Here is a 25,112-nt window from a genome sequence, read left to right on the forward strand (position 1 = left end):
GCCCCCTTCTGGCTCTGGCTGCCCTCGGCTGCCTGTCTCCAGTTGGGGATGGGCCGGTCCACAGCCTGCTAGCTCTGCTCAGTCCTTTGCTCTGTGAGCGGGCCTGGCAGTGTCTTAGGTTAGGGCTTTTCACCGGATAGCTATCCCACAGTCTGGGTTGCTATCTCAAGTTAGTAACCTCAGTTGCCCTCAGGGCATTCAGGCCTGGGGTCCTTACCCTAAGCAATGCAGCCCACGCCTCCCTGTCCAGCCCCCGCTTTCTAGTGGCAGATGCGAGTGCCTGGGCTGCTACTCCGCTGGGAGTTGCCTTTAGGCATGTAATCTGTGGGTTTTAATTATTTATGTACCTATTTGTTTATTTTTCCTCCCAGTTATGTTGCCCTCTGAGATTCATAGGCTTGCCACAGACCCGCCAGTGAGAGTGTTTCCTGGTGTTCAGAAACTTCTCTCTTTTTTAAGACTCCCTTCCTGGGATGGATCTCCATCCCTACCTCTTTTGTCTCTATGTTTATCTTTTATATTTTGTCCTACCTCCTTTCAAAGACAATAGGCTGCCTTTCTAGGTGTCTGATGTCCTCTGCCAGCATTCGGAAGTTGTTTTGTAGAATTTGCTCAGCATTCAAATGTTCTTTCAATGAATTTGTTGGGGGAAAAGTGGTCTCCCCATCCTGTTCCTCCACCATCTTAGGACCGCCCCTTGAAACATGGGATCCTAATTCCACAACCAGGGTTTGAACTCATACCCCTTGCACTGGAAGCACAGTTTTGTTTTTTATAATTTGAACATTTATTTTTTGCTTGGGGATAGCCAATTAACAATACTGTGACGGTTTCAGATGAACAGTGAAGGGACTCACCCATACATATACATGTATCCACTCTCCACCAAAACTCTCTTACCATCAATATTGCCACATAGCATATAACCAAAATAAGAGAGATAAAGGAAAGAAAGTGATAATGCTCAGTAACCATATGATTATCTGCATCTGCAAATTCAGACACCCTCAAGTCATGAAGGGCTGACAAGATTATCAGGTGCTATCCTTCTATGTAGAAAGTAAATAATTTTTTTAATTAAAAATATTTATTTTTATTTATTTTTGGCTGCTCTGAGTCTTAGCTGTAACACTCAGGATCTTTGTTGCCACAGGCAGGCTCTTTAGTTGTGGCATGTGAAAGTTTTAGTTGTGGCACATGAACTCTTAGTTCTGGAATGTGGGATCCAATTATCTGACCAGGGATCGAACCTGGGCCCCCTGCATTGGGAGTACAGAGTCTTAACCACTGGACCAACAGGAGGGTCCTCAAAGTAAAGATTTTAGAACCACCCTAAATCTGGTGGCTCAGAAAGTAAAGAATCCACCTGCAATGTGGGAGTCCTGGGTTTGGTACATCCCCTGGAGGAGAGCAACTCACTCCAGGATTCTTGCCTGGAGAATACCCATGGACAGAGGAGCCTGGCAGGCTACAGTCCATGGGGTTGCAAAGAGTAAGACATGACTGAGCAACTAAGCAGACACCCAAAATCTGGCTGAAGAGAAGGAATATATCAGCTCTTTTTCTCTGACAGCATAACATCTGTCCTGAGTTCCTTGATTTGTGCTGCATTTTCCTAATCTTACATCACTTTGGGGACTGAGACCCGTTTTCTCCAAGATTTGCTAGAGGGTAACTGCTCAAGTGTTCGTAGGAATATGCATTTCCCAGGAAGCCTTTAATCAAGTGACAGAAGCTGATATCAGAACTCCATGAAAGAAGACTGCAGAGACAGTGACTCCTGATTATAGTGGTCACCCAAAGAGGTATCTTACATCAGTAGAAGGAGCAGTCCTAGGCTGTGGTAGATGTAGTGAGGATGCTGAGCAAGAGGAATACAGAAGGACTTGAGTTGCATCCCCACTGCCTGTTTTTAGAGGCCTTTATGGACTACGATCACATGAGGGTCACCCTGACTTCCAACTTGGAATTCTCAGTGAGACTAGGACCTTGATGTAAGACAAGCAGCTTCACAAAGCAGAGAGTGGAGTTACAGGGTTCGTCCCATTTCAATGTGAGGACGTGAAAGTGCACTCACAGTAGCACACACTGCATCGAAGGAGGCCCTGGAAAATCTCTGTCGTGTGCTGCCCAGGAAGCTCAGGGCACAGATGTCAGGTTGATTTCAGTCTGGAAATTCTCAGTGAGGTGTGGCCTCTGTCTAATAGGATCAGCCTAGTTTCGTGGGTGGACGAACCTGAGCCCAAGCAGGACCTCAGATGACAATGATGAGTGTTAGTGGGGACCCCTGGAGAGCGAGCCAAAAAGCATTCTGTAAATTCTTAGCTCTGAGAGACCCAGAAGAGCTACTTCTGAGTGGTCCCCTCATTCCACCTGTGTGAACTCAGGGAAGGAAAGGCCTTCTCTCTCAGGATAGGGCCCCAGATCTGCAGAGGGGTGTCATCTTGACCATAACCGGACTTAAGGTGAGGACGATCAGTGCTAATGAGAGGATCTCTCCCCAAAGAGGGAGGCTTACAGAGTGGTGCCCCTCCTGACAAGCAGAGATTCTCAGAGCAGTGCCCTGATTTCTTTCACTAGGGACTTGGGTTGGAGATGGAAATGGCAACCCACTCCAGTGTTCTTGCCTGGAGAATCCCAGGGATGGGGGAGCCTGGTGGGCTGCCGTCTATGGGGTCGCACAGAGTTGGACATGACTGAAGCGACATAGCAGCAGCAGCAGCAGCAGGGACTTGGGAAGGCAAGGGCTTTGTTCGGGGGCTGTAGGACTTGGGTTCATAGATGGAGGCATTCGGTGCTCTGTTAAACTGCACACGGAGGACCCTGAGAGAGAATCCAGGGATGGATGAATATTGAGCTATTGGGGTTCCCGTAGTATGCCGCCCTTGCCGCCGACCTCGTGCAACCTCACGTAGGACGGTGCGCAGCTCTCCTCCACTTCCGCTTCGAAGGCGAGAAGCTCCACCGGTAGCCGCAGCGACCGTTTGGCGGAGACTTAGGGTCCAGGACTCGTCTGGAAGCAAGGTGAGGACCTGAATGTGGCTGAAGGGACTTTCCCAACCCTCCCAGTAATAAAAGTGACCCATCCACATCCCACCCCTGTAATATGGCTCTTGTGGGCCCCTCAGAGCTATCGGCTGAATGTGGTCTAGAATGTCTCAGGCCAAGGCGTTGGTCTGGGGGGGTAGGCCCGAATTCTACCCCCAGAGGAGGTCTAGGACCTAGATAACGGCCCTGAGGGCTGATGAGCAGACTTCGACACCGCAATGGCACCACACTGAGCTGCCCCCCTATACTGGGCTCTAGGAGGCCCTGGGTAGATCTGGCCAACTGTGGTGCCCCCTGGTGTCCACTGGAGGTGGTTTTGGGGAAGTGAGAGCCTTGCTCTAACACAGTAAAACCAGTTCAACAAAGGGAGCTAGTTCCGAACATGAATCATGGTTGTGACACTGAGTAAGGATGGCGGCCACTTCCTTAAGAAACAGGGCCACATAAAGCGCCAGCCCTGTTTTCAGGCCTGTGAGAATCTGGCGTTTTGACATGACACTTCCCGGGACATCTTTGGGAAGCGAGCGACCAGGTCAAAGGGGGCAGCCTCAGGTTGGCAGGGGAGGGTTTCACTTTTGGAGGGGTCATGGTGAGAACCTTGGGGGCTGTGGATATGTTCCACACCACATCATTCAGACCAGATGCTCCCTGACGTCATCCCTGGCAGACCTCAAGAATACATGTCTGTCCCTACTTTGGGCTAAGGAGTGGTCAGCCAAGGGAGTGGTCAGCAGAGGGAGAACTCTTAGACCCTGTCATGAGTCAAATGTAGACCTTGGTTACTTCTATGTCCTGGCTATTTTAAATAGTGCTGCAGTGAACATTTGAGTACAAGTGTCTTTTTCAGTTAGTTTCCTCATGATATATCCTCCATAATGGTACTGTTGGCTCCTGTGGTAGTTTTATTCCTCTTTTTTTTTAATGTGGAGTGAATTAAGTCAGAAAGAGGAAAGGCAATATCATATATTAATGCATTTATATGGAATCCAGAAAGATGGTACTGATGAACCTATTTGCAGGGCAGCCTGGAGATGCCGACATAGAGAACACACTCGTGGACACAGTGGGGGAAGGAGAGGGAGGGGCAGATGGAGAGAGTAACATTGAAAACGTACACATTACCGTATGTAAAATAAATAACCAGTGGGAATTAGTTTTATGACTCAGGGAGCTCAAAGCCAGTGCTCTGACAGCTTAAGAAGGGTGGGATGGGGTGGGAGATGGGAGAGAGTTTGGAGAGGGAGGGGATATACAATATACCTATGGCTGATTCATATTGATGTGGGGCAGAAGATAACACAATATTGTAAAGATATTATCCTTCCACTAAAAATAAATAAATTTGTTTTTAAAAGGACATATAGAAGAAAAGAGAAGCAAAAAAAAAAAAAAAAATTAACTTTGAATTGGGATCTTGGATGGGACCACAGGGACATCAACCTGCCTGCAACAGCTTCCATTCTTAGGAGACCATGTTTGGAAGATGAGGTCATCTTCACTTCCTCCTGTTGGGACAATGGGTGGTTGGTTTTTTACTATCCGACAGGTATCAGTTCAGGAGAAAGTGGAGATTCTCTGCCAGGAGCTCAGTTGAGGAATCTGAGTGAGGACTCAGAGTGTACATCCCAACCCTTGGATTTCCGCCCAGGAAATCTCAGGGATGGGCTGTGAGGTTGAACATCTGCTTTACTGTTTTATAGCAAGTCTAGGGGAGGGGAAATGTCTAGTCTGAAGGTGCATCCATCAGTTAGCAAATTGAGAATAGTGCCCAACGTTTTAAGGAGCCAAGGTAAAGACCAGGAATGATGATCCCAGTGAACTCAGGGTAGAAAAGACCCTACTGAGCTCTCAGCACTGGGTATCCCCTGGGAGGGAGGTGGACTGAGGCACTCAGACACTTTAGACCTTCACTTGCTTCTGGATCATGTGGAGGTCTGAAGTGTCTGCATCAGAGTAGCAGAGAGAAGGGTGCCCAGGCTCCACTAGGACTTGATGAGATAATACTGAAGATGAGCTGAGAGGACCCCACTGCCAGTACCTGCTGTCACCTCAGTAAATCCAAAGCAGGGCTGAGAGGATGCAGAGGAAAAGTAAGCCTCTGTTCTTCCTCTGGGATTCTCAGGGGACAGGCTGAGAAGGAAAACAGGAGCCTTGTGGGTTCCTAGGGCAGTGTCCTCAAGGACACCTGCAGAGGCGGCCTTTGATTAAGCCAAGGTAGAATCTCCCTGTTTTAAGGTGCTCATGTCACCTCATTCTCCATCCTCCAGGTGCCCGAATCTCTTGTCTCTTGGCCCAGACCCCTGCCTGCGGTCCCTGACCACAGGCGTCATGCCTCATGGGCAGAAGAGTAAGCACTGTGCTCGTGAGAAACATCCCCAGGCCTGGACTGAGACCCAGGTTCTTCATGATCAGGCTACCACATCTGGGGGAGAAGAGACCACCTCCTCCTCCCCTCCTGATTCAGAGAGTGCTCCCTCAAGCTCCTCTGCTGCTGGCACCCTGAAGGGGCGTCAGGGAGCCCAAGGCACCACCAGTGCTGCTGCAGGTGCTATTCGCAAAAGATCTGGTTGTGGTGGCGCAGCACGCTCGAGATCTGGTGTAGGTGCCGAGGGCCAAGTTCAGGAAGGTGAAAATTCCTCCCAGGTCTCAGCTGCTGCTGAGAGCTCTCACACAGATCTTCTGACCAAGAAGGAGGAAGAGGCCCTTACAGGTGGGCTGGGGAGGGTAACATGCCCCAGGCAAAGTTCTCAGCCTGAGCAATTGCTCACTTAATGTTCAGGGTTCTCAGGGACTTGTGACTCCCGCCTAGGAGGGTACCCAGGTCAGCAGACCTTTATCTGAAGTTGGCCGGCTCAGGTCAGTAGAGAGAAATATTTCTAATGTGTGCCAAGAGGAAGGAGAGCAGCCCTGCCAAGCCCATATCAGCAGAGACCTCACGGAATCCTCCCTGTTGGCATGGCAGATCCTTGTAAATGTCAGACAGAGATGGCCTCATATCCTTCTCAGGTGTAACAGAAAAGTGATGAGCTTGATTTGAGACGGAGGTCTCAGGTCAGCAGAGGGGGAACACTTAGGCCTTCACCTGAGTCAGATTTAGGGTACGGAGTCAGCACCCCCAGTGGGATCACCATCATATGCGTTCTCAACCTGCCTGATGCAGTTGTCACTCATGGCATGGCAGGTGTGGTCAAGCGATGCCACCCTCACATCATTTTGGATCTCAGGAAATGTTCTCAGATCTAAAAAGAGGGGAGCCTCAGGCCCTGCCAGCGTCCAAATCAAGCAAACTGAATGAGGATTGAGGGACCCACCCATTTTTGGATAGAGGGGTAAGAGGGCCTGGCCCTGCACTCAAGACTGCAATCCCCAGGGAAGGGTATGGGGCTGAGCCACCCAGCCCCATTAGTTTTTTAAATTTACTTTTTTAAAGCAGTTTTAGACTGACAGCAAAATGGAGCAGAAAATATGGAGAGTTCCCATATATCTTCTTCTTGGACACATGCACAGCCTCCCCTACTGTCAATGTCCCCCAGCAGAGTAGGCCGTTTGCTACAATCTAGGAAGCTACATTGATATATCATTAGCACACAAAGTCCTGGACTAGCACATTTACTTATATTAGCTTCTTTTCTTGGTATTGTACTCTCTGTGAATATAAACAAATGGATGATGACTTGTATCCAGCCTTATGGGCTTCTCAGGTGGGTCAGTGGTAAAGAATCCATCTGCCCATGCAAGAGACGCGGGTTCAATCCCTGGATGGGAAGATCCCCTGGAGAAGACAAAGGCAACTCACCGAGTATTCTTGCCTGAGAAATCCCATAAACAGAGGAGTCTGGCGGGGTACAGTCCATTAGGTCGCCAAGAATTGGGCACGACTGAGTAACTAAATATCAACAGCACCCACCCCTTTATGTTCATACAGAGAAGTTTCCCAACAGTAAAAAGCTCTCTGTGCTCTGTTCATCCCTCCCTCCCTGCCCCCCAAACCTTGGCAACCATTGGTCTTTTTACTGTTTCTATAATTCTGCTTTTTTCTGAGAGTCATGTAGTTGGAATCATGCAGTGTGTAGCTTTTTGAGAATAATTTTTCTTTTTTAGTAATACACATCTAAGGTTCCTCCATGTCTTTTCACAGTTTGAAAACTTATTTATGTTTAGCATTGAACAGTATTCTGTTACTTATCCCATTACCTGCTGAAGGACACTGATGGTAGCTTTTTAAGTTTTGGAAAATATGAGTTAAGCTGCTATAAACAACTGCATGCAGGTTTTTGTGTTGATGTAAGTTTCCAGCTCATCTGGCTAAACACCAAAGAGCATGACCACTAGATCATAGGGTAAGAGTATATTTACTGTTTAGTCACTCAGTTGTCTCTTACTCTTTGCCACCTCATGGAATATAGCCCACCAGGCTCCTCTATCCATGGAATTTCCCAGACAAAATTCTGGAGTGGGTTACCATTTCCTCTTCCAGGGAGTCTTCCCAACTCAAGGATCAAACCCATGAGTCTCCTGCATTGTAGTTGGATTCTTCACCACTAGCCCAAGAGTATGTTTCAGTTCAGTTCAGTCGCTCAGTCATGTCCGACTCTGCAACCCCATAGACTGCAGCACGCCAGGCCTCCCTATCCATCACCAACTCCCGGAGTTCACTCAGACTCACGTCCATTGAGTCGGTGATGCCATCCAGCCATCTCATCCTCTGTCGTCCCCTTCTCCTCCTGCCCCCAATCCCTCCCAGCATCAGAGTCTTTTCCAATGAGTCAACTCTTCACATGATGTGGCCAAAGTACTGGAGTTTCAGCTTTAGCATCATTCCTTCCAAAGAACACCCAGGACCGATCTCCTTTAGAATGGACTGGTTGGATCCCCTTGCAGTCCAAGGAACTTTCAAGAGTCTTCTCTGACATGACAGTTCAAAAGCATCAGTTCTTTGGTGCTCAGCTTTCTTTATAGTCCAACTCTCACATCCATACATGACTACTGGAAAAACCATAGCTTTGGCTAGCGGACCTTTGTTGGCAAAGTAATGTCTCTGCTTTTTAATATGCTGTCTAGGTTGATCGTAACTTTTCTTCCAAGGAGCAAGCGTCTTTTAATTTTGTGACTGTGGTCACCATCTGCAGTGATTTTGGAGCCCCCAAAAATGAAGTCTGTCACTGTTTCCATTGCTTCCTCATCCATTTAGTTGGTTTTTAAAAAAAGACAATTTATTGATGTATGATTGACATACAAAAACCTATACATACTTAATTTATTGATGAATTTGGAGATAAGTCTACTCCTGTGAAATGACCACCACAGTTTATGCCATAAGCATATCCATTACCTCCAAAATTTCCCTCTCATCCTTTTTTAAGTTTATTTTTAATCGGAGTATAGTTGCTTTACAATATTGTGTTGGTTTCTGCCATACATCAACATGAATAGTCCATAGGTATACATATGTCCCCTCCCCCTTGAACATCCCCCCACCTCCCACTCCTTCCTACCCATCTAGGTTATCACAGAGCACCAGTTTGAGCTCCCTGCATCACACAGCAAATCCCCATTGGCTGTCGATGTTCCATATGGTAATGTGTATATTTCAGTATTACTCTCTGTTTGTCCCTCCCTCTCCTCCACCCCTGTGTCACCAAGTCTGTCCTCTATGTCTGCGTCTCCATCCTGCCCTGCAAATACATTCATCAGTGCTATCTCCAGGATTCAGTGTGTTATGTGTCAGGATATGATGTTCATATTTCTCTTTCTGACTTTCTTCACTCTGTATAATAGGCCCTAGGTTCACCCACTACATTGGAACTCACTCAAATATGGTCTTTTTTATGGCTGAGTAGTATTTCATTGTATACATGTACCAAAGCTTCTTTATCCATTCATCGATGGACATCTAGGTTGCTTCTGTGGCCCATCTATTGTAAATAGCACTGCAATGAACGCTGGAGTACATGTATCTTATTCATTTATGGTTTCCTAAGGGTTTATGCCCAGTAGTGGGATGGTTGGGTCATGTGGTAGTTTTATTCCTAATTTTTAAGGAAACTTCATACTCTTCTCCATAGAAAGAAAGTGAACTTGTTGAGTCGTGTCCGACTCTTTGCAATCCCATAGACTGTAGTCTACCAGGCTTCTCTGTCTATGGAAGTTTCCAGGCAAGAGTACTGGAGTGGGTTTCCATTTCCTTCTTCAGGGGATCATCCTGACCCAGGGATCGAACCAAGGTCTCCTGCATTGCAGGCAGATGCTTCACCCTCTGAGCCACCAAGGAAGCCCATAGAGGCTGTATCAATTTACATTCCCACCAACAATGAAAGAGAGTTCCCTTTTCTCCACACCCTCTCAAGAATTTATTGTTTATAGACTTTTTGATGATGGCCATTTTGACAGATGCCTTCTCACCCTTTATGTTTTGTATTTGTGATAAGAACACTTACCATAAGATTTGACCTCTTAGAGAGTGTACAATATAGTATTTTAACTATAAGCTCTATATTATATAGTAGATCCCTAGAACTTATTCATTTTGTATAATTAAACTTTGTAACTTTTGATTAATAATGAGCATTGGAATACTGCCTGCTGTATCAGTGAATAAACACTGTCAGTTATCGACAGTTGCAGCCACCACGGATGGTGAACCCTGAGGGAACACAGGATGTAAAAATACAGGATACAGGCCCCAGATATGTGAAGTTCAAATCAAAGGAATGATTTCAGTGAGCCCCGATTCTTGCATCTTTCCATATATGGAAAAGGGCTAAATTCCTTAACCAGGGTTATCTGGTTTTCCTTCATTTATCATAATCTTTTGATATTCAGACTACCTGCCCTTTGTTGCAAAACTTCTATGTAACCTGGCTCCTCCCCTCCCTTCTTTGGAGCAGTTCTCTCAGGGTTACTCGAGACGGGGCCTCCTGGGTTGAAGTCCTAAACGTTTTTACCAAAGAGAACATACCTGTCAGCTTTCAGGCTGTGAATTTTTTTTTCTTTTAATTTATTTATTTTAATTGGAGGCTATTTACAATATTGTAGTGGCTTTTGCCATACATTGACATGAATCAGCCATGGGTGTACATTGTTCCCTTTCCTGATCCCCCTCCCACCTCCCTCCCCATCCCATCTCTCAGGGTCATCCCAATGCACCAGCCCTGAACACCCTGTCTCATGCATAGGTTGTGAATGTTTTTTAAGTCTACAATTCCTTCTCATTCACCCTCCCATAGACCATGGCAACCACCACTCTACTCTGTTTTTGTGACTTTGACCATTTTAGATTCTTCATATAAATGACATGCAGTATTTGTCCTTCTGTGTCTGGCTTATTTCACTGTAGCAGAAGGTCCTCTGGGTTTATCCACGCTGTCATAACTGGAGGGGTTAGCTTCTTTTTAGGGTTAAATGATATTCGATTGTATGTACGTTTTGCATCTTCTTTATCTATTCATCTGTCACTGGACACCTAGGCTGCTTCCCTTTCTTGGCCATTGTGAGTAGTGCTGCAGTGAACATGGGAGTGCAGAGCTCTCTTCGAGGTCCTGATTTCAGTTCCTGTGGATAGTAGTGGAATGTGGAAAGTATTATGTGTTATTTTTGATTTTTTGAGGAACTGCTACACTGTTTTCCCTGTAAATTGGCTGTACAAATTTATATTCCTACCAGCAGTGTTGAATATGTACAGTTTACTAAGAAACTTGCAAACTGTCTTCCAAAGTGGCTCTACCATTTTGCATCACCACCACCGAGGAATGAGAGTTCTTGTTGATTCACATCCTTACCAGCATTTGGTGTTGTCAGTCCTTTGAATGCTGGCCATTCTGAAAGGCATGTCGTGGTATCTGCTTGCTTTTTAATTTGCAGTTCCCTAATGGTATATGATGTGGAGCATCTTTCCATATGCTTGTTGCCATCTGTGTATCTTCCTTGCGGAGGTATCTATTCATATCTTTTGTCCATTTTTTATTAGATGTTAGTTTTCTTCTTATTAATATTAAGAGTCCTTTGTATATTTTAGATTAGAGCCTTCATAAGATATGTCTTTTGCAAATATTTTCTCCCAGACTATGGCTCATCTTCTTGTTCTCTTGATGTATTTTTATGGAGCAGAAGTTTAAGGGGAATGAAATGTAGCTTATCAATTATTTCTTTCATGGATTCCCATCACTTTTTTCTGTGATGATTTTGTTGATTGGTTTGCTATGTGGCACATGGGAACTTAATTCCCCAACCAGGGTTTGAACTCACACCCCTTGCACTGGAGGCACAGTTTTTGTAAAATTTTAGCTTTTTTACTGGAGAAGGCAATGGCATCCCACTCCAGCACTCTTGCCTGGGAAATCCCATCGACGGAGGAGCCTGGTAGGCTACAGTCCATGGGGTTGCTAAGAGTCGGACACGACTGTGCGACTTCACTTTCACTTTTCACTTTCCTGCATTGGAGAAGGAAATGGCAACCCACTCCAGTGTTCTTGCCTGGAGAACCACAGGGATGGCGGAGCCTGGTGGGCTTCCTTCTATGGGGTCGCACAGAGTTAGACACGACTAATGTGACTTAGCAGCAGCAGCAGCAGCTTTTTTATTTTGTGTTGGGGTATAGCAAATTAACAATATTGTGACAGTTTTCAGGTGAACAGTGAAGGGACTCAGCCATACATATACACGTATCCACTCTCCCCCAAACCTCCATCAATACTGCCACATAATACTAAGCAGAGTTCCCTGTGTTATACGGTACATCTTTGTTGCTTATCCATTTTAAATATAGCAGTGTGTACGTGTCGATCCCAAATCCCCTAACTATCCCTGTCCCACATCCTTCCCCAGCGGCAACCATAAATTTGTTCTCTGAGACTGTAAGTCTTTCTATTTTGTAGTTAAATTCATTTGTATCATCTCTTCTTAAATTATACATCTAAGATATGTCATATAATATTTCTCCTTCTCTGTCTGAGTCACTTCAGTCAGTATGATGATCTCTAGGTCCATCCTGTTGCAGATTGGCGGTTGCCACAAGAGGGGGTTGGAGGATAGATGAAATGGGTGTAAATGACCAAATAGCATAAACATTCACAACTTTCACTTACAAAATAAAGAAGCCCTAGTGTTCTTGCCTGGAGAATCCCAGGGACGGGGGAGCCTGGTGGGCTGCTGTCTATGGGGTCGCACAGAGTCGGGGACGACTGAAGCGACGTAGCAGCAGCAGCAGGGATATAATGTACAGCATGGTGACTGTAGTTAATCGTTGTTAAGTCACCAAGTGGTTTCCTACTGCCTGCAACCCCATGGATTGTAGCTTGCCAGCCTCCTCTGTCTTTGGAATTTTCCATGCAAGAATACTGGATTGGGTTGCCGTGTCCTCCTCCAGGGGATCTTCCCGACCCTGGAATTGAACCCACATCTCCTGCATCAACAGGCAGATTTTTTACCACTGAGCCACCAGGGAAGCACATAGTTAATAATACTGTATTGTATATGTGAATGTTCCTGAGAGAATATATATGTTTTTAAAGCAAGCTATAGTTGTTGTGGGCTTCCCTGGTGGCTCAGATGCCAAAGAATCTGCCTGCAATGTAGGAGACCTAGGTTTGATCACTTAGTCAGAAAGATCCCCTGGAGAAGGGAATGGTTACCCACTCCAATGGGTAATTCTTACTTCGAGAATTCCATCGATACAGGAGTCTGGCAGGCTACCGTCCTTAGGGTCAAAAAGAGTTGCACAAGACTGAGCAACTAACACTTTCACTTCATCTTCATAGTTGATGTACAATATTTTATGTTTCAGGGACACAACAAAGTGATTCACAATTTATAAATGTTATGTTCCATTTATAGTTATTATAAAATATCGGTATATCCCCTTTGTTTTGCAGTATATCATTGTAGCTTATCTATTTTATACATATGAGTTTGCACCTCTTAATCTTCTATCCCTGCCCTTACCCTGCCCCTTGCTGTTCTCCACTGGTAACCACTACTAGCTTGTTCTCTGTATCTGTCAGTCTGCTTCATCTCCCTAGTCTGTTTTATTGTTTAATTCTCCATATAAATGGTATTATACAGCATTTGTCTTCCTCTCTCTCACATATTTCAGTTAACATAATGCCTTCCAATCAATCCATGTTCTTGAAAATGGCAAAAGTTCATTCTTTTTTATGACTGAGTAATATTCCATTGTGTGTGTGTGGATCTTTTAGAATTAGTGATTTTTTTTTCATTTTTAGCAATAATTTAAAGTAAGTTGAGTGCCAAAGAATTAATGCTTTTGAACTGTGGTGTTGGAGAAGACTCTTGAGAGTCCCTTGGACTGCAAGGAGATCCAACCAGTCCATTCTAAAGGAGATCAGTCCTGGGATTTCTTTGGAAGGAGTGATGCTAAAGCTGAAACTCCAGTACTTTGACCACCTCATGTGAAGAGTTGACTCATTGGAAAAGACTCTGATGCTGGGAGGGATTAGGGGCAGGAGGAGAAGGGGACGACAGAGGATGAGATGGCTGGATGGCATCATGGACTCGATGGACGTGAGTCTGAGTGAACTCCCGGAGTTGGTGATGGACAGGGAGGCCTGGCGTGCTGTGATTCATGGGATTGCAAAGAGTCAGACACGACTGAGTGACTGAACTGAAACGAACTGAAAGTTTATTCAAGATTTAATGCAGGTTATTCTGACTTTAAGGTAGCATCACATGGCATACTTCTGAGTACATTCCTGAAAAACTCTTTTGTACTTATTTCTGTTTTATAGATCTATGCAGCCTCTGGCACTGGGGAGGCTATCATCTGGGTTCGTATCACATAGCAGGGAGCAAATGGATACCAGAACTGTAGAAATCATGGAAGCAAGAGACCACAGTGATCTTAGAGTAGCGAAACGAGTGCTGCCATTAGTGTTCATGTCTGGATGATAAATTCTGTTGCAAATGCACCCTTAGTGTGAATGGGTAGTTTTTAGGGAAATGAATTGTCAGAGGGAATACACTGCCTCAATATGGGCTGCTGTTCTTTTTCATAATTGTGGTTTGCCAATGAAATGTATCATCCCCAACTGGACCTGCAGAATATTGTGATGGAGGGTCACTGGCCACATCACTAGGTTCCTTATTAATCCATTTCAGCGCCACAGTCTGTGCTTTTTGTCTGACTCTTCACTGTCTCAGTGTGTGCTCAAAGGTCCGGCCAAAACTCTTGATGATCTGGTGGCTGGGAAGGACTATCTCTTCATCTCACACTGGCTCTGCCAGACACAGGTGCCTTCTTAATAAACAGGGAGGTTGGACTGGGGTGGGGTCATGGCAGAGAGTAGATGAGGCTGGAGGGGAAGGGGAGACGAGCAGTGGAAACCCTTAGACTCAGACAAGCATCGAGTACCTGACGGAGACCATCCAAATTAGTGTTTTTTTTTTTTTTTTTCCCATATATTCACCTGGGAGTGGGATTGCTGGGTCATTTGGTAGTTCTCTGTTTAGATTTTGAGGACCCTCCTTACTGTTATCCATGGTGGCTGCACCAATTGACATTCCCACCAACAGTGTACAGATCGTATCGACATGCTCACCAACATTTGTTACTTCTGTTCCTTTTGGATCATAGCCCTTCTGATAGGTATAAGATAATACCTCATTGTGGTTTAAATTTGCATTCATATGACGATTAACGATGTTGAACATCTTTTCATGTGCCTCTTAGCCAGCTGTATGTCCTCCTTGGAAAAATGTGTATTTAAGTCTTCTGCCCATCTTTTTCTTGATTGTTTTTTTTAAAACTGTTATATAAACTTTTTATATATTTTGGATATTAATCGCTTATTGGTTATATCATTGGCAAATATTTTCTCCCATATAGTAGGTTGGGTTTCTCCTTTGCTGTGCAGAAGCTTTTAACTTTAGTTACAACCCATTTGTTTATTTTTGCTTTTATTTCCCTAGCTTTAGGAGACAGATCCAAAAAACTATTGTTATGATTTATGTCAAAGTGTGTTCTGCTCATATAATCTTCTAAGAGTTTTATGGTTTCCACTCTTATAGCTAGGTCTTTAATCCCTTTTCAGTTTACTTTTGTGTATAGTTTTAGAGAATATACTGATCTCATTCTTTGAGAGCTACATGTCAAAGAATGAGATTAGAGCATAAATACAATTTGGTAATGTCAGAAAATTAAATGTGCTTTTACATTTGAGCCAGTAATTCAGTGTTTTCAGAAATTAACTCTGAAGAGACACCCACAACCATATGAAAATATGTAAATGCCTATGCACATGTTAATTGAGGGAACATGATATATCCACAGAGTGGAGTACTACAAAGCTATAAAAAGGAATGAGTACAATTTTGTAAACTAATAAGGGATGCTTCCATGATAGATATAAATATATAAATTAATGTGGGAGTTTGGGGCTAATGTCAATGATACCAAGTCCAGTGCCTTCCCATTCTGGTATGAAGAGGCTTTGAGAGCTGAAGAAGAGAAAGCCAGAGCCAGAGCTGCAGCCAGGGCTCCTATGGTGCCAAGGCCCGTGCACTTTCCGAGCATGTCCAAATTTCCTAATACCCCTAGTGAAGTCTGAGCAGATACTTCACATTGCATTTCAAGAAAGCGGGCAGTCTCTAGCAGAGGGCCACGGTGGGGCTCATGGAAATTCAGCATATAACATATTTGTGTTCCTATACAATATGCACAAATTGGAGGTTTTTCTTTTTTCTGTTTTTAACTGTTGTTCCTTTTAATTAAAGATGTGTTTAGCTTCAGAGTCCAAGTAAACTAATGGCACAGCTCCCACATGTACTGCAGATTATCAAGTTGAAAAATAAGAATTTTCATATTACATACCACAGACTGAAATCCTTGAATCATTTCTTGTCATTCAGAACAAGATAACATGATATTGGAATATGGATTTTTTTGTTAAAATGGAAATTTTTCCACAGTGAAGTCTGTGTGATTATCAGATACAGAAAAAAATCTTAAGAGGTATTCATTTCTTCGTTTGTTTTGTTTTAGTCTTTCTTTGTAAAATTGAAGTTTATTTATCTGGATTGGCTTCACTTATTTAAGAATGTGGGAGAAGTGAAATCCCAGTAACATTGCTTTCTTGCACACTTGAACTATAGTTGTTCAAATATCAATTTAGCATCTGCTCTTTGGAAGGCTCCTGGGTGGTTTTGGGGATGCTAAGAAAAATAAACTCAACCCCTTCTTACAGAATTCTAGAGTCTAAGAGCAGCATTCATATACAGTAGCTGGTGAACTGAGATCTAGGGGCCCAATAAAAATGAGGTGTAAGGAGGTGAGGGGATTGAGGGCTTCCTCATGAGGAGTCTAGTGTAAATACACTGAGGCAAGGCACTTGGAGACTTTAGGACAATAAAAGTCTGGCAGTGGAAGGTAGTTTTAAGTTAGGCTACAGGGCGAGCCCACCAGGGAGGCTGTGGAAACACTGAATAGGGGTCAGACCCTCAGATGGCGGGTCTCAAAGTTGAGAGACTTAAGCCTGGAATGGAAAACTACACTGAATGAACCACCCTTCATTATTTTCCACGTAGCTGTCCAATTTTCACAGCAGCACTTACTGAAGAGACTGTCATTTTTGGTTTGCGAGTATTCTGTTCAGGATTTTTACATCTATGTTCTTCAGTGTCATTGGCCTGTAATTTCCTTTTTTGGTGAATCTTTGTCTGATTTTGCTATCCGGGTGATGGTGGCCTCATAGAACGAACTTGGGAGTGTTCCTTCCTCTGCAATTTTTTGGAAGAATTTGAGATTGATAGGTAATAACTCTTCTCTGTTTGATAGAATTCACATGTGAAACCATCTGGTCCTGGGCTTTTGGATATTGGAAATTGTTAAATCACTGTTTCAATTTCAGTTCTTGTGATTGGTCTACTTACATTCTGTATTTCTTCCTTGTTCAGTCTTGGAAGGTTGTACCTCTCTAAGAATCCGTCTATTTCTTCTAGGTTATCCATTTTATTTGCATATAGTTGTCTGTAGTAGTCTCTTATGATCCTTTGAATTTCACATGAGTGCATTTTTAATGAAATCAACCCTGATTACCTTGGTGTGGTGAGAGCATAGAGGTAAAATGAGGGAGTGTAAAGCAGGAAAATCTGGCCCCCCTGCCATAAGAAGGTACCCTGAGCCCTGGTTAAAGGAATTTCATACAATTGGACACATTCTTGCATTTCCTTACTAAAAAGTCTAGTCCTCTTCTATACGAGCCAGAATAGCAGGGAGGTAGCATTGAACTGCTTATAAATGTGTGTGCGTGATGTTAAAAATGAAATTTTACCAGGAGAAATAACCATTGGTTGTGGTCTTAAAGGTAATAGACTACATAGAGGCCTTGGGTTGAATGTATTTCCCCTGGAAATTGCCCAGACATGTAGATTTGCTTGTCTGCGTGTGATCTCTGCTGGAGTGGTAAAATGTTTTGGTCATCTACCAGAAAGATTAAACCCCAGCATGCTCAGAAGAAAGTGAGGAAATCAGTGTTTAAACATGTGTGCTCCTGAATTGTTCTCTCAAACTCAGCTCTGGCTGAGTTTAAGACAGCTTCCTCTTTCACTTTCTTCAACATGATGCAATCACTCATTCACCCTCTGCCTCACTAGGTAAGTTTTTCAAGGTAGAGAGTGAGACAGAGTCTAAGCTTCTATATGGCCCTCTTCAGTAGACAAGCATGCCCTCAGCACTTGGCGGGGTGGAAATATTAGAAGCCTCTGACCAAATGGGCTCATCTTGGAACTGGTGGGATAGATTCCTTGGAAGCTGGGTAGCACATGTGCCTTTCAAGCTACAGTTTGACAACCACATATAATAATGGAAAACTTTTCAGGGTTCTTTAAGTGAACCCTCAGATCCAAGCTGGTCACCTTGAGACTGTCCATTCTTCTCAGTGGTTTCTCCAGGGAATTCATACAGCCAACTCTTCCCGGAAACCAAACTAGGAGATGGAATTGGGTCCTAAATTAAGGGGTGATGCCTCTAGTTTGCCCATTTTCTTCCTAGAAAGGAACAAAGTGCTCTGAGCCACAGATAGACAAGCCCTGAAGGCTTTCTTACAGCTCCCATGAATGCAGGGGTTTTCCAGGAAGAAGCCAGGATTTCTGCCTCATCCAGAGACCTCAAGTTCTTGATAAGAGTGCTGGTTGATGTTGACTGTAATCCATGAAGGCTGGGAAGAGGCAGCAAGCATTGGTTGAAGGCAATTGGTCCAGGCTCTGTTTGCTGGCCAAAATGTAAACTATTTTGAGCACTACAGTGGAAGTGCAGTCCATGGGGTTGCAAAGAGTCGAACATAACTGAGTGACTGAACTGAACTGAACTGAACAGTGGAAGAAATTGGTCATTCAACTGCAGAGCTCAGTTTGGGCTAATGAGTGGCCAGGAAGAGCCAGGACAGCTAACCCAATAGTAATAAAAGTCCATCCAGGCACCAAAACTCCAAACTTAATAGCATATAAAGAGACATGTGAAGGAAGTTAAATCTCTCATACTTACCTTTCTTAAATACCAATTAATCCAACCTTGCCAGTGCTTATATAACACTCCAGTCTGGTTGGTACAAAGATTTGAGACCTGGGATTATCACTTTGTACAAAATTTGAGAATCATTAACCAAATTGAGGATGATTTCCTGCAAGATTGAAGAATGTACAAAGAGAGATGGGGGGGATTGAAACATAAAACATCGACCAATTTAAACTTGTTTTGCTTCCTTAAAACAGGTTGTTGGTTAATGAAACCTTGAGTTATTTTTAGAGACAGCACCATGCATGTGTAAAAAGGAGCCCCTGTTTCCAGGATGACCCCCGAACCAAGAGGGTTCAGCCTGTGAAACTCTCAGAGTAGGAATGTTGCCATGGGAGAACTGTATGAAGTCCTTCAATATGGAAAATCTGGCTTCAAGCAGCATGAATAGCTTACATGAACTAATTCAAGACTAACCAATTAGCTTCCAGGTTTGCAGTTCCCCTAAACCCTTTCATTTTACCTCAAACTCTGGATTGAGGAGACAGATTTGAGAGCCCTGCCTCGTGTCTTCTTGCCACTCCACCTTGGAATAAAATTTTTCTCTCAAAAGCCTGTTCCATAGTATTGGCTTCTATGTGCATCAGGCAGCGAGCCCTTGCTGGGGAACACTAGTAACTAATAGGCCTGGAATTAGACTCCTCTCTGAATTCCTCTAGATTCCACACTGTTAGACTCCTCTTAACCTAAAGCAGAGCTTGTGTTCCTTAACATTCAAATGTATCTTGGGATAAAAGTAAGGACTCTGAATATATTCCAATACACTTCTTTAGGCAGAAAGCCTTGAAGGCTACCTCAGTAAATGACAGCAATGAGGAGGAGAAACATGATAGTGACAATCAGATTGTATCTCTATGCAGTGTCAGATAACCTCAATTAGAACAGCACAAAGCCATCTTGGATGGCTCCTTTCCTTTAGAAGTGTGCGCATATCTCAGATATGGTGGGTTGGGTTATAGATCACTGCAATAAAGTGAATATTGCCATAAAGTAAGTCACAGGAATTTGGGGGATTCCCATGCTTATAAACATTGTTAATCCTATTGTATACACTTACTAGAAAATCTCTAAAAAATGTACATAGCTTAATTTACATATATAAGGCAGTTACTTAGTAAGAAAGAAAAGTTATCAGAGCACCATAAGAAATAAAATAAGGAAAGAGTTTAAAATATTTAAAGAATTAACAATATGTGGAATAGGGACCCCAAGTGAACACTCGGTTTTGGAAAAATGGTGCCACAGATATGTTCAGTGCAGGGTTATGCAAATTTTAAGTTTGTAATGAAGCACAATACCATGAAGCATGATTAAGTGAAGTACAGTGTTTTAAAGGTATGCCTGTAAATCAATTAAAACAAGTAGCAAAAGAGACTGACTCTGGCTTTTGAAAAGGATGGAGCAGCATTTTTCTCTGGGAACACACCCCATTCTGCCCCCTGCCTTCTGTGTTATTTTCCCCATCTCAGGTCAAGTCTGGGACATGAAACTGTAAGGTTTGCATTAGGGACACTGCTCAAGAGTTTGCCGGAATGTGGTGTTCCCCAAGAATCGTTTAATCCAAGAGATAGACAAAATGAGGGCCCCCATGAGTGAGGACTGGAGAGACAACAACCCTAAAATACAGGTCATTCAGAGATCTGCCCAAACTTGCTCTCAGGCCTAGATTGCCCAGACAGGACATTCCCTCTTATAAGCCTTGTAGTTCTCTGTGAGGTCAAAGTCTCAGTCTAAGAATGGCCTCAGTTCAGTAGAGGGAGAATCTTAGGTTGGAGGGTCAGGTCCCAGGACTGGCCAGGACCATGGTGAGGTCCCTGAGTGAAGAAAGAAGTATCACTAGACTCACAAATGAGGAGGCTTTACAGACCCCTGCCCCTATTTCTAACCCCAGAGGCTCCAGGCAGAGTTATAGGGATGGGAAGCCTCTTCATTTCTGTCTGGTCTCAGGGAGGGAAGGGCTTGTCTGTCAGGATCAAACTCCAGTTCTGCAGAGGGGGGCATCTTGGCCATCACCACAGTGAAGGTGAGGACCATTGGTGCTAATGAGAGGGTCTCTCCCACCAAGGAGGAAGGCTCACAGAGTGGCTCCCCTCCTGTCAGGGAGAGATGCTCAGAGACGCACCCTGACTCCCCACTAGGGATTTGGGGAGGCTAGGGCTTTGGGGGCAGGAGGACTCAAGTCCATAGAGCAAGGATTCCTGGGCTCTGATAGATGGTACAGGGAGGACCCTAAGGGATGACCCACTGACAGCTGAACACTGAACGATGGTGTCCCCACAGAGCCCTGCCCCTGCCATCATCCCTCAGAGATCCTGCACCGGGCAGCCTGAGCTAGAAGTGGTTCCCCCCACAATCCGTGCTGGTGGCGGGGAGCTCGGACTACTGTTCAGGGCGTTCATTTGGACGAGAGTGGATTCCCAGGACTGACCTGAAGGCAAAGTGAGGACCTGAATGTGGAGTCAAGGGACCGTTGCCCCTCCTGTAACAAAGCGAAACCCACAAAGTCTCGCCTCTGTGGTTGGCAGGGGATGGTTCCTACAACGCTGTTAGGCTTACTTCTTTGGTAAATTTTGATCTAAGAGATTCTTTAAGATTTAAGAGATTACTTGATTCTGGAAATGAAAGAAACCTAGGCCCTAGCTCCAGTCACTGGGAGAGCCCCAGGTACTAACAGGGCACTGGGTAGTTAAGATGGTGACACAAAGCACTACTGATGTGCTCAATTCCTGGACTTCTCCCCTGTCACAGTCTAGGAGGTGAAGCTTTGTTTGGAGGCTTATGGACACAGTTTAGGTAAAAGAGGAGTGTCAGGTCTGATAGATGAAGGAGGGGACTCCGAATGAGGACCGTAGAAACACAACCTCCCCACCTTCACCCCTCGGCCTTCACACACCTCCCCTGCTATCAGCTATCTGAGACCCTGAGCATCATGGCCAGATATGAGTCATCCTTACTTCTGATCTACAGTTTCCAGGAAGTAAGGACTTAAGTTTGAGGGCCTGGCCTATGGCGGGTGGAGGGTGGATTCCCAGCGCTGGTCCAGAGTCTAGGTGAAGACTGAGCTCGGACTGAGGCAGGGGCCGCTCAGCCCATACCAAAGAGGGCTGCACCAAGTCTCACTGCTGCTGTAAGCCCTGGGAAGCCCCGGCAGAGCCATCAAATTGAATTTGGCCCGGGAAGTCTCAGGGATGGAAGGACTTTGGTCTCAGGAGTAGCCCCTGCTTGCAGATGGACAATATCTCAGTCCTGACAGCAGTGAAGTGAATGCCCTAAGTACTGACTGGGGATCCCTCCCCATTTAGGGGTGGTATCACGAAGCAGAGTGCCTATGTACTGGGAGGCTCCAGCGAGGGAGTAGTCATGTATGTGGTACCCTGACTTTGCCCCTCCAGGGACTCGTGGTATTCAGGACTTCACTCTGAGGCTGAACTACCCAGGTTATTGGTGGGAGGAGTCCTGAGTTCTACCCAGACCTGAGCAACGACTAAGGTGGACACTGACTCTAAACTTAAGTTCTCATAAATTCTGGCCCTTTTCTATGTAGAAACCTAGAGTATCTGTGAGGATGAGCAGTCTTCTCACTTCTGTCTGGAGAGTTCAGAGAAGTGAGGGTGTTGGACTAAGTGAATGACCTCAATTATGCCAAGGTAGGAGGCCCAGGGCTTCAGAGGAGTCAGGGTGAGGACCCTGAAAGAACTGATGATTGCACTCACCCACCAACAGGGGAATCAATAGAGAGTACCCTCTGTACCACCCTCACCCACTGCACAGCACTGAGAAGCCCAGGCATGGAAGTCAGGTGTATGTGAACCCTCCTTTCTTTCTGATGGTATGGGATTGGTGAGAGCCTTTGTCTGAGAGGAGGTACACCAGGGCAGCAGATACAGGTGTCCCAGGCTCTACCTAGAGCCAAGGAAAGACCCTGAAAGGGGACAGAAAACCCCAGTGAGCCCAGGACAGAGTTCCCTAGAGCTGACTGCTGTGGGTGCCCCCTGCCAGGGACACTGGGCTGAGGTACCTCTTCACTTCTTCAGGTATCACAGGAAGATGAGGACCAGCCTCTGGGGTATAAGCTTAGAGCCACACAGAGGAGGGGGCCCTGCGCCTGCCAAAAGTTGATACGATTGTCCTGAATATGAACCGAGAGGACCCCCACCCTCCAGAATGGAGGGGGGTGTCCAGAAGGACTAGACTGGCCCACTGTTCCTCAGCCTCAGGAGGCAGCTAGCAGGGCTGGCAGGCTGCAGCCTGAGACTCACCTTAATTATTTTGACAGAGTATTCAGAGGACAGAGTGATCAGAATGGGAGTCCTTTGGGTTTGCAGAGCAGTGCCCGCGTGGCAACCTGAAGAGTGGGCCTTCTTAAAGGCCAAGTGGTGCCTCCCTGCCGCGGGCATTCACACCCTCTCTCTCATCCTCTCTCCTCTCTGCCCAGATCACGTGCTGTTCTACCTGCACTCCTGCCTGTTGTCCTGACCACAGTCACCATGCCTCGGGGTAAGAAGGCTAAGCTCCACACCTGTGAGAAACGCCGCCAGGCTCAGCATGGCACCCAGGATCTGAGGGGCACTCAGGTCACTGCCACCACGATGGAAGCACTCTCATCTTCCTCCAGTCCTGGTCCTGGGGTTGATGCTAAGAGAAAGTCCGGTGCTAGGTCTGGTAACCATCTCAAGCGTCCTCGGGGGGCCCTGGTCACCACCACTGTGCCTGCAGGTGTTTCTCCCACAAGATCATCCAAAAGAGCCCTTGGGAAAATTGGGAAAACACATAATTCCTCTCAGGCCCCTCTCTCCAATGTGCGGTCTGGAAAACACTCACTAACCAGGCCGGCAAATCTGTTGGTGCAGTTCCTGTTACGCATGTATAAGACAAAAAAGCCCATTAGGAAAGCGAATATGCTGAAGATTATTGATAAAAAGTACCACAATCGATTCCTCAGGATCCTCAAAAGAGCTTCTGACAGCATGGAGGTGGTATTTGGTATTGACGTGAAGAAAGACAACACTGCCAAGCATTCTTATGTCCTTGTCAGCAAGATGAATCTCCCCCGCAATGGGATCGTGCACCGTGGCAGGGGTTTTCCCAAGACCGGTCTCCTGATGAATCTCCTCGGTGTGATCTTCATGAAGGGCAACTGTGCCACAGAGGAAGACATCTGGGATTTCCTGGGTAAGATGAATATCTATGCTGGGAAGCGGCATTTCTTATTTGGGGAGCCCAAGAAGCTCATCACCCAAGATTTGGTGCAGCTGAAGTATTTGGAATATCGGCAAGTGCCCGGCAGCGATCCAGCATGCTATGAGCTCCTGTGGGGTCCCAGAGCGCATGCTGAAACAAGCAAGATGAGAGTCCTGGAGTTCCTGGCCAGGATTAACCGTTTGGATCCCAGTGCCTTCCACTTTTGGTATGAAGAGGCTTTGAAAGATGAGGAAGAGAGGGCCCAAGCTAGTGGATGTCCCAGTGTTCCCCCAGCAGTTCCTTCCACACCTAGTGAAGCTGAGGCAAATTCTGCACTTCGTGGCTCAAGAGAGTAGTCAGTGTTCCAAGTAGTATAGGACTGGATGTCACCGAGGATTCATAGTGTAAAATACCTTGGTGTTCCTGTTCTGTATGGGGAATTGATACATAAACCTGTGTTTTTATGTTTTTGCTACTTTTCAAATGTTGCTTCTAAATGAAAGCTTGTCTAGCATATATGTGTACAAATTCATCAGTCACACTTAACCATTTTTTGTTGGTCTTAAGGATAAGAGTTTTTCTGTTGTGTAAAAGCAAAAGGGGAAGCTTCCATCTTACTTAGTAAGCCAGTGAAAGATAACATGGCATTGCAATATGTTATTTCCTTGAAAATACAAAACAGTAAAATATGTGGGATCAAGAAATAGAGGAAAAGGAAGATGGTCAGTATTTGGTTCCCTCATCCCTTGTACTCTGTGTTTTACAAAATTATAAGCAACAGTATATGCCTGGTTAATTCAAAATGTTGAAATAAATTCTAATAATTTCAACCTCATGCTCACAGGCTCATTTATTCCCCAAACATGAACTGAGCCTCTGCTCATAGTAGGCTCCATGCTAGTACTTGGAGAGCTGAGAAAAAGATCTAGCCACTGACCATAAAATTATAGAGTTGAGAAGCAGCTGTCATGTAAAGGAAATGGTGACATGACAGCAGTCAAATGTGAATTCCCTGATGCAAGGGAGTGGTGGGCCTCGGGAAAGTATAAGTCCTTCAGTGGGAAGTAATTATAAGTTGAGTGCATGGCGGGCTGGATGTTTGGTAATCGGACCAGGGACCAGGTTCTCACATGGTGGGCTGCATAGTTTAAAGACAAAGCCTGGGATGGGAAACTGCCCTTAACAGTTATAGGTACACTTCACTCTGTTGTGCTTTTCTTTATTGTATTTCACAGGTACTGCTTTTCTTTTCTTTGTTCTTTTTCTTTAACAAATTAAAAGTTTGTGTTAGTCAACCTTGCTTCCAGCAAGTCTTTCGGCTCCATGTTTCCAACATGGTTTGCTCACTTCATGTCTGTGT

General features: G+C 45.1%; 1 protein-coding gene and 1 pseudogene across 2 annotated transcripts in view; one reads left to right on the forward strand and one right to left on the reverse strand.

The window, feature by feature from the left end:
• Positions 1-24,582, forward strand: part of LOC147340018 (melanoma-associated antigen B3-like) — a 48,562-nt gene extending 23,980 nt beyond the window's left edge. The window contains exons 2-3 of one of the 2 annotated variants that reach the window (XM_086388347.1): positions 23,007-23,068; positions 23,514-24,582. In XM_086388347.1, the coding sequence (XP_086244473.1) occupies positions 23,007-23,068; positions 23,514-24,108 (657 nt within the window). In that variant the 3' untranslated portion in view covers positions 24,109-24,582. Of the gene's footprint in view, positions 1-23,006 lie in introns of both variants that reach the window. The other variant, XM_086388346.1, reaches the window with a different exon arrangement.
• LOC147340019 (ubiquitin-conjugating enzyme E2 D3 pseudogene) lies at positions 13,701-15,574 on the reverse strand (annotated as a pseudogene).
• Positions 24,583-25,112: the final 530 nt, after the last annotated feature.

Source organism: Bos grunniens, chromosome X, assembly GCF_055505025.1.
Source record: "Bos grunniens cultivar Pamir isolate PY7600 chromosome X, Bosgru_T2T1.0, whole genome shotgun sequence".
Lineage (NCBI taxonomy): Eukaryota > Metazoa > Chordata > Mammalia > Artiodactyla > Bovidae > Bos > Bos grunniens.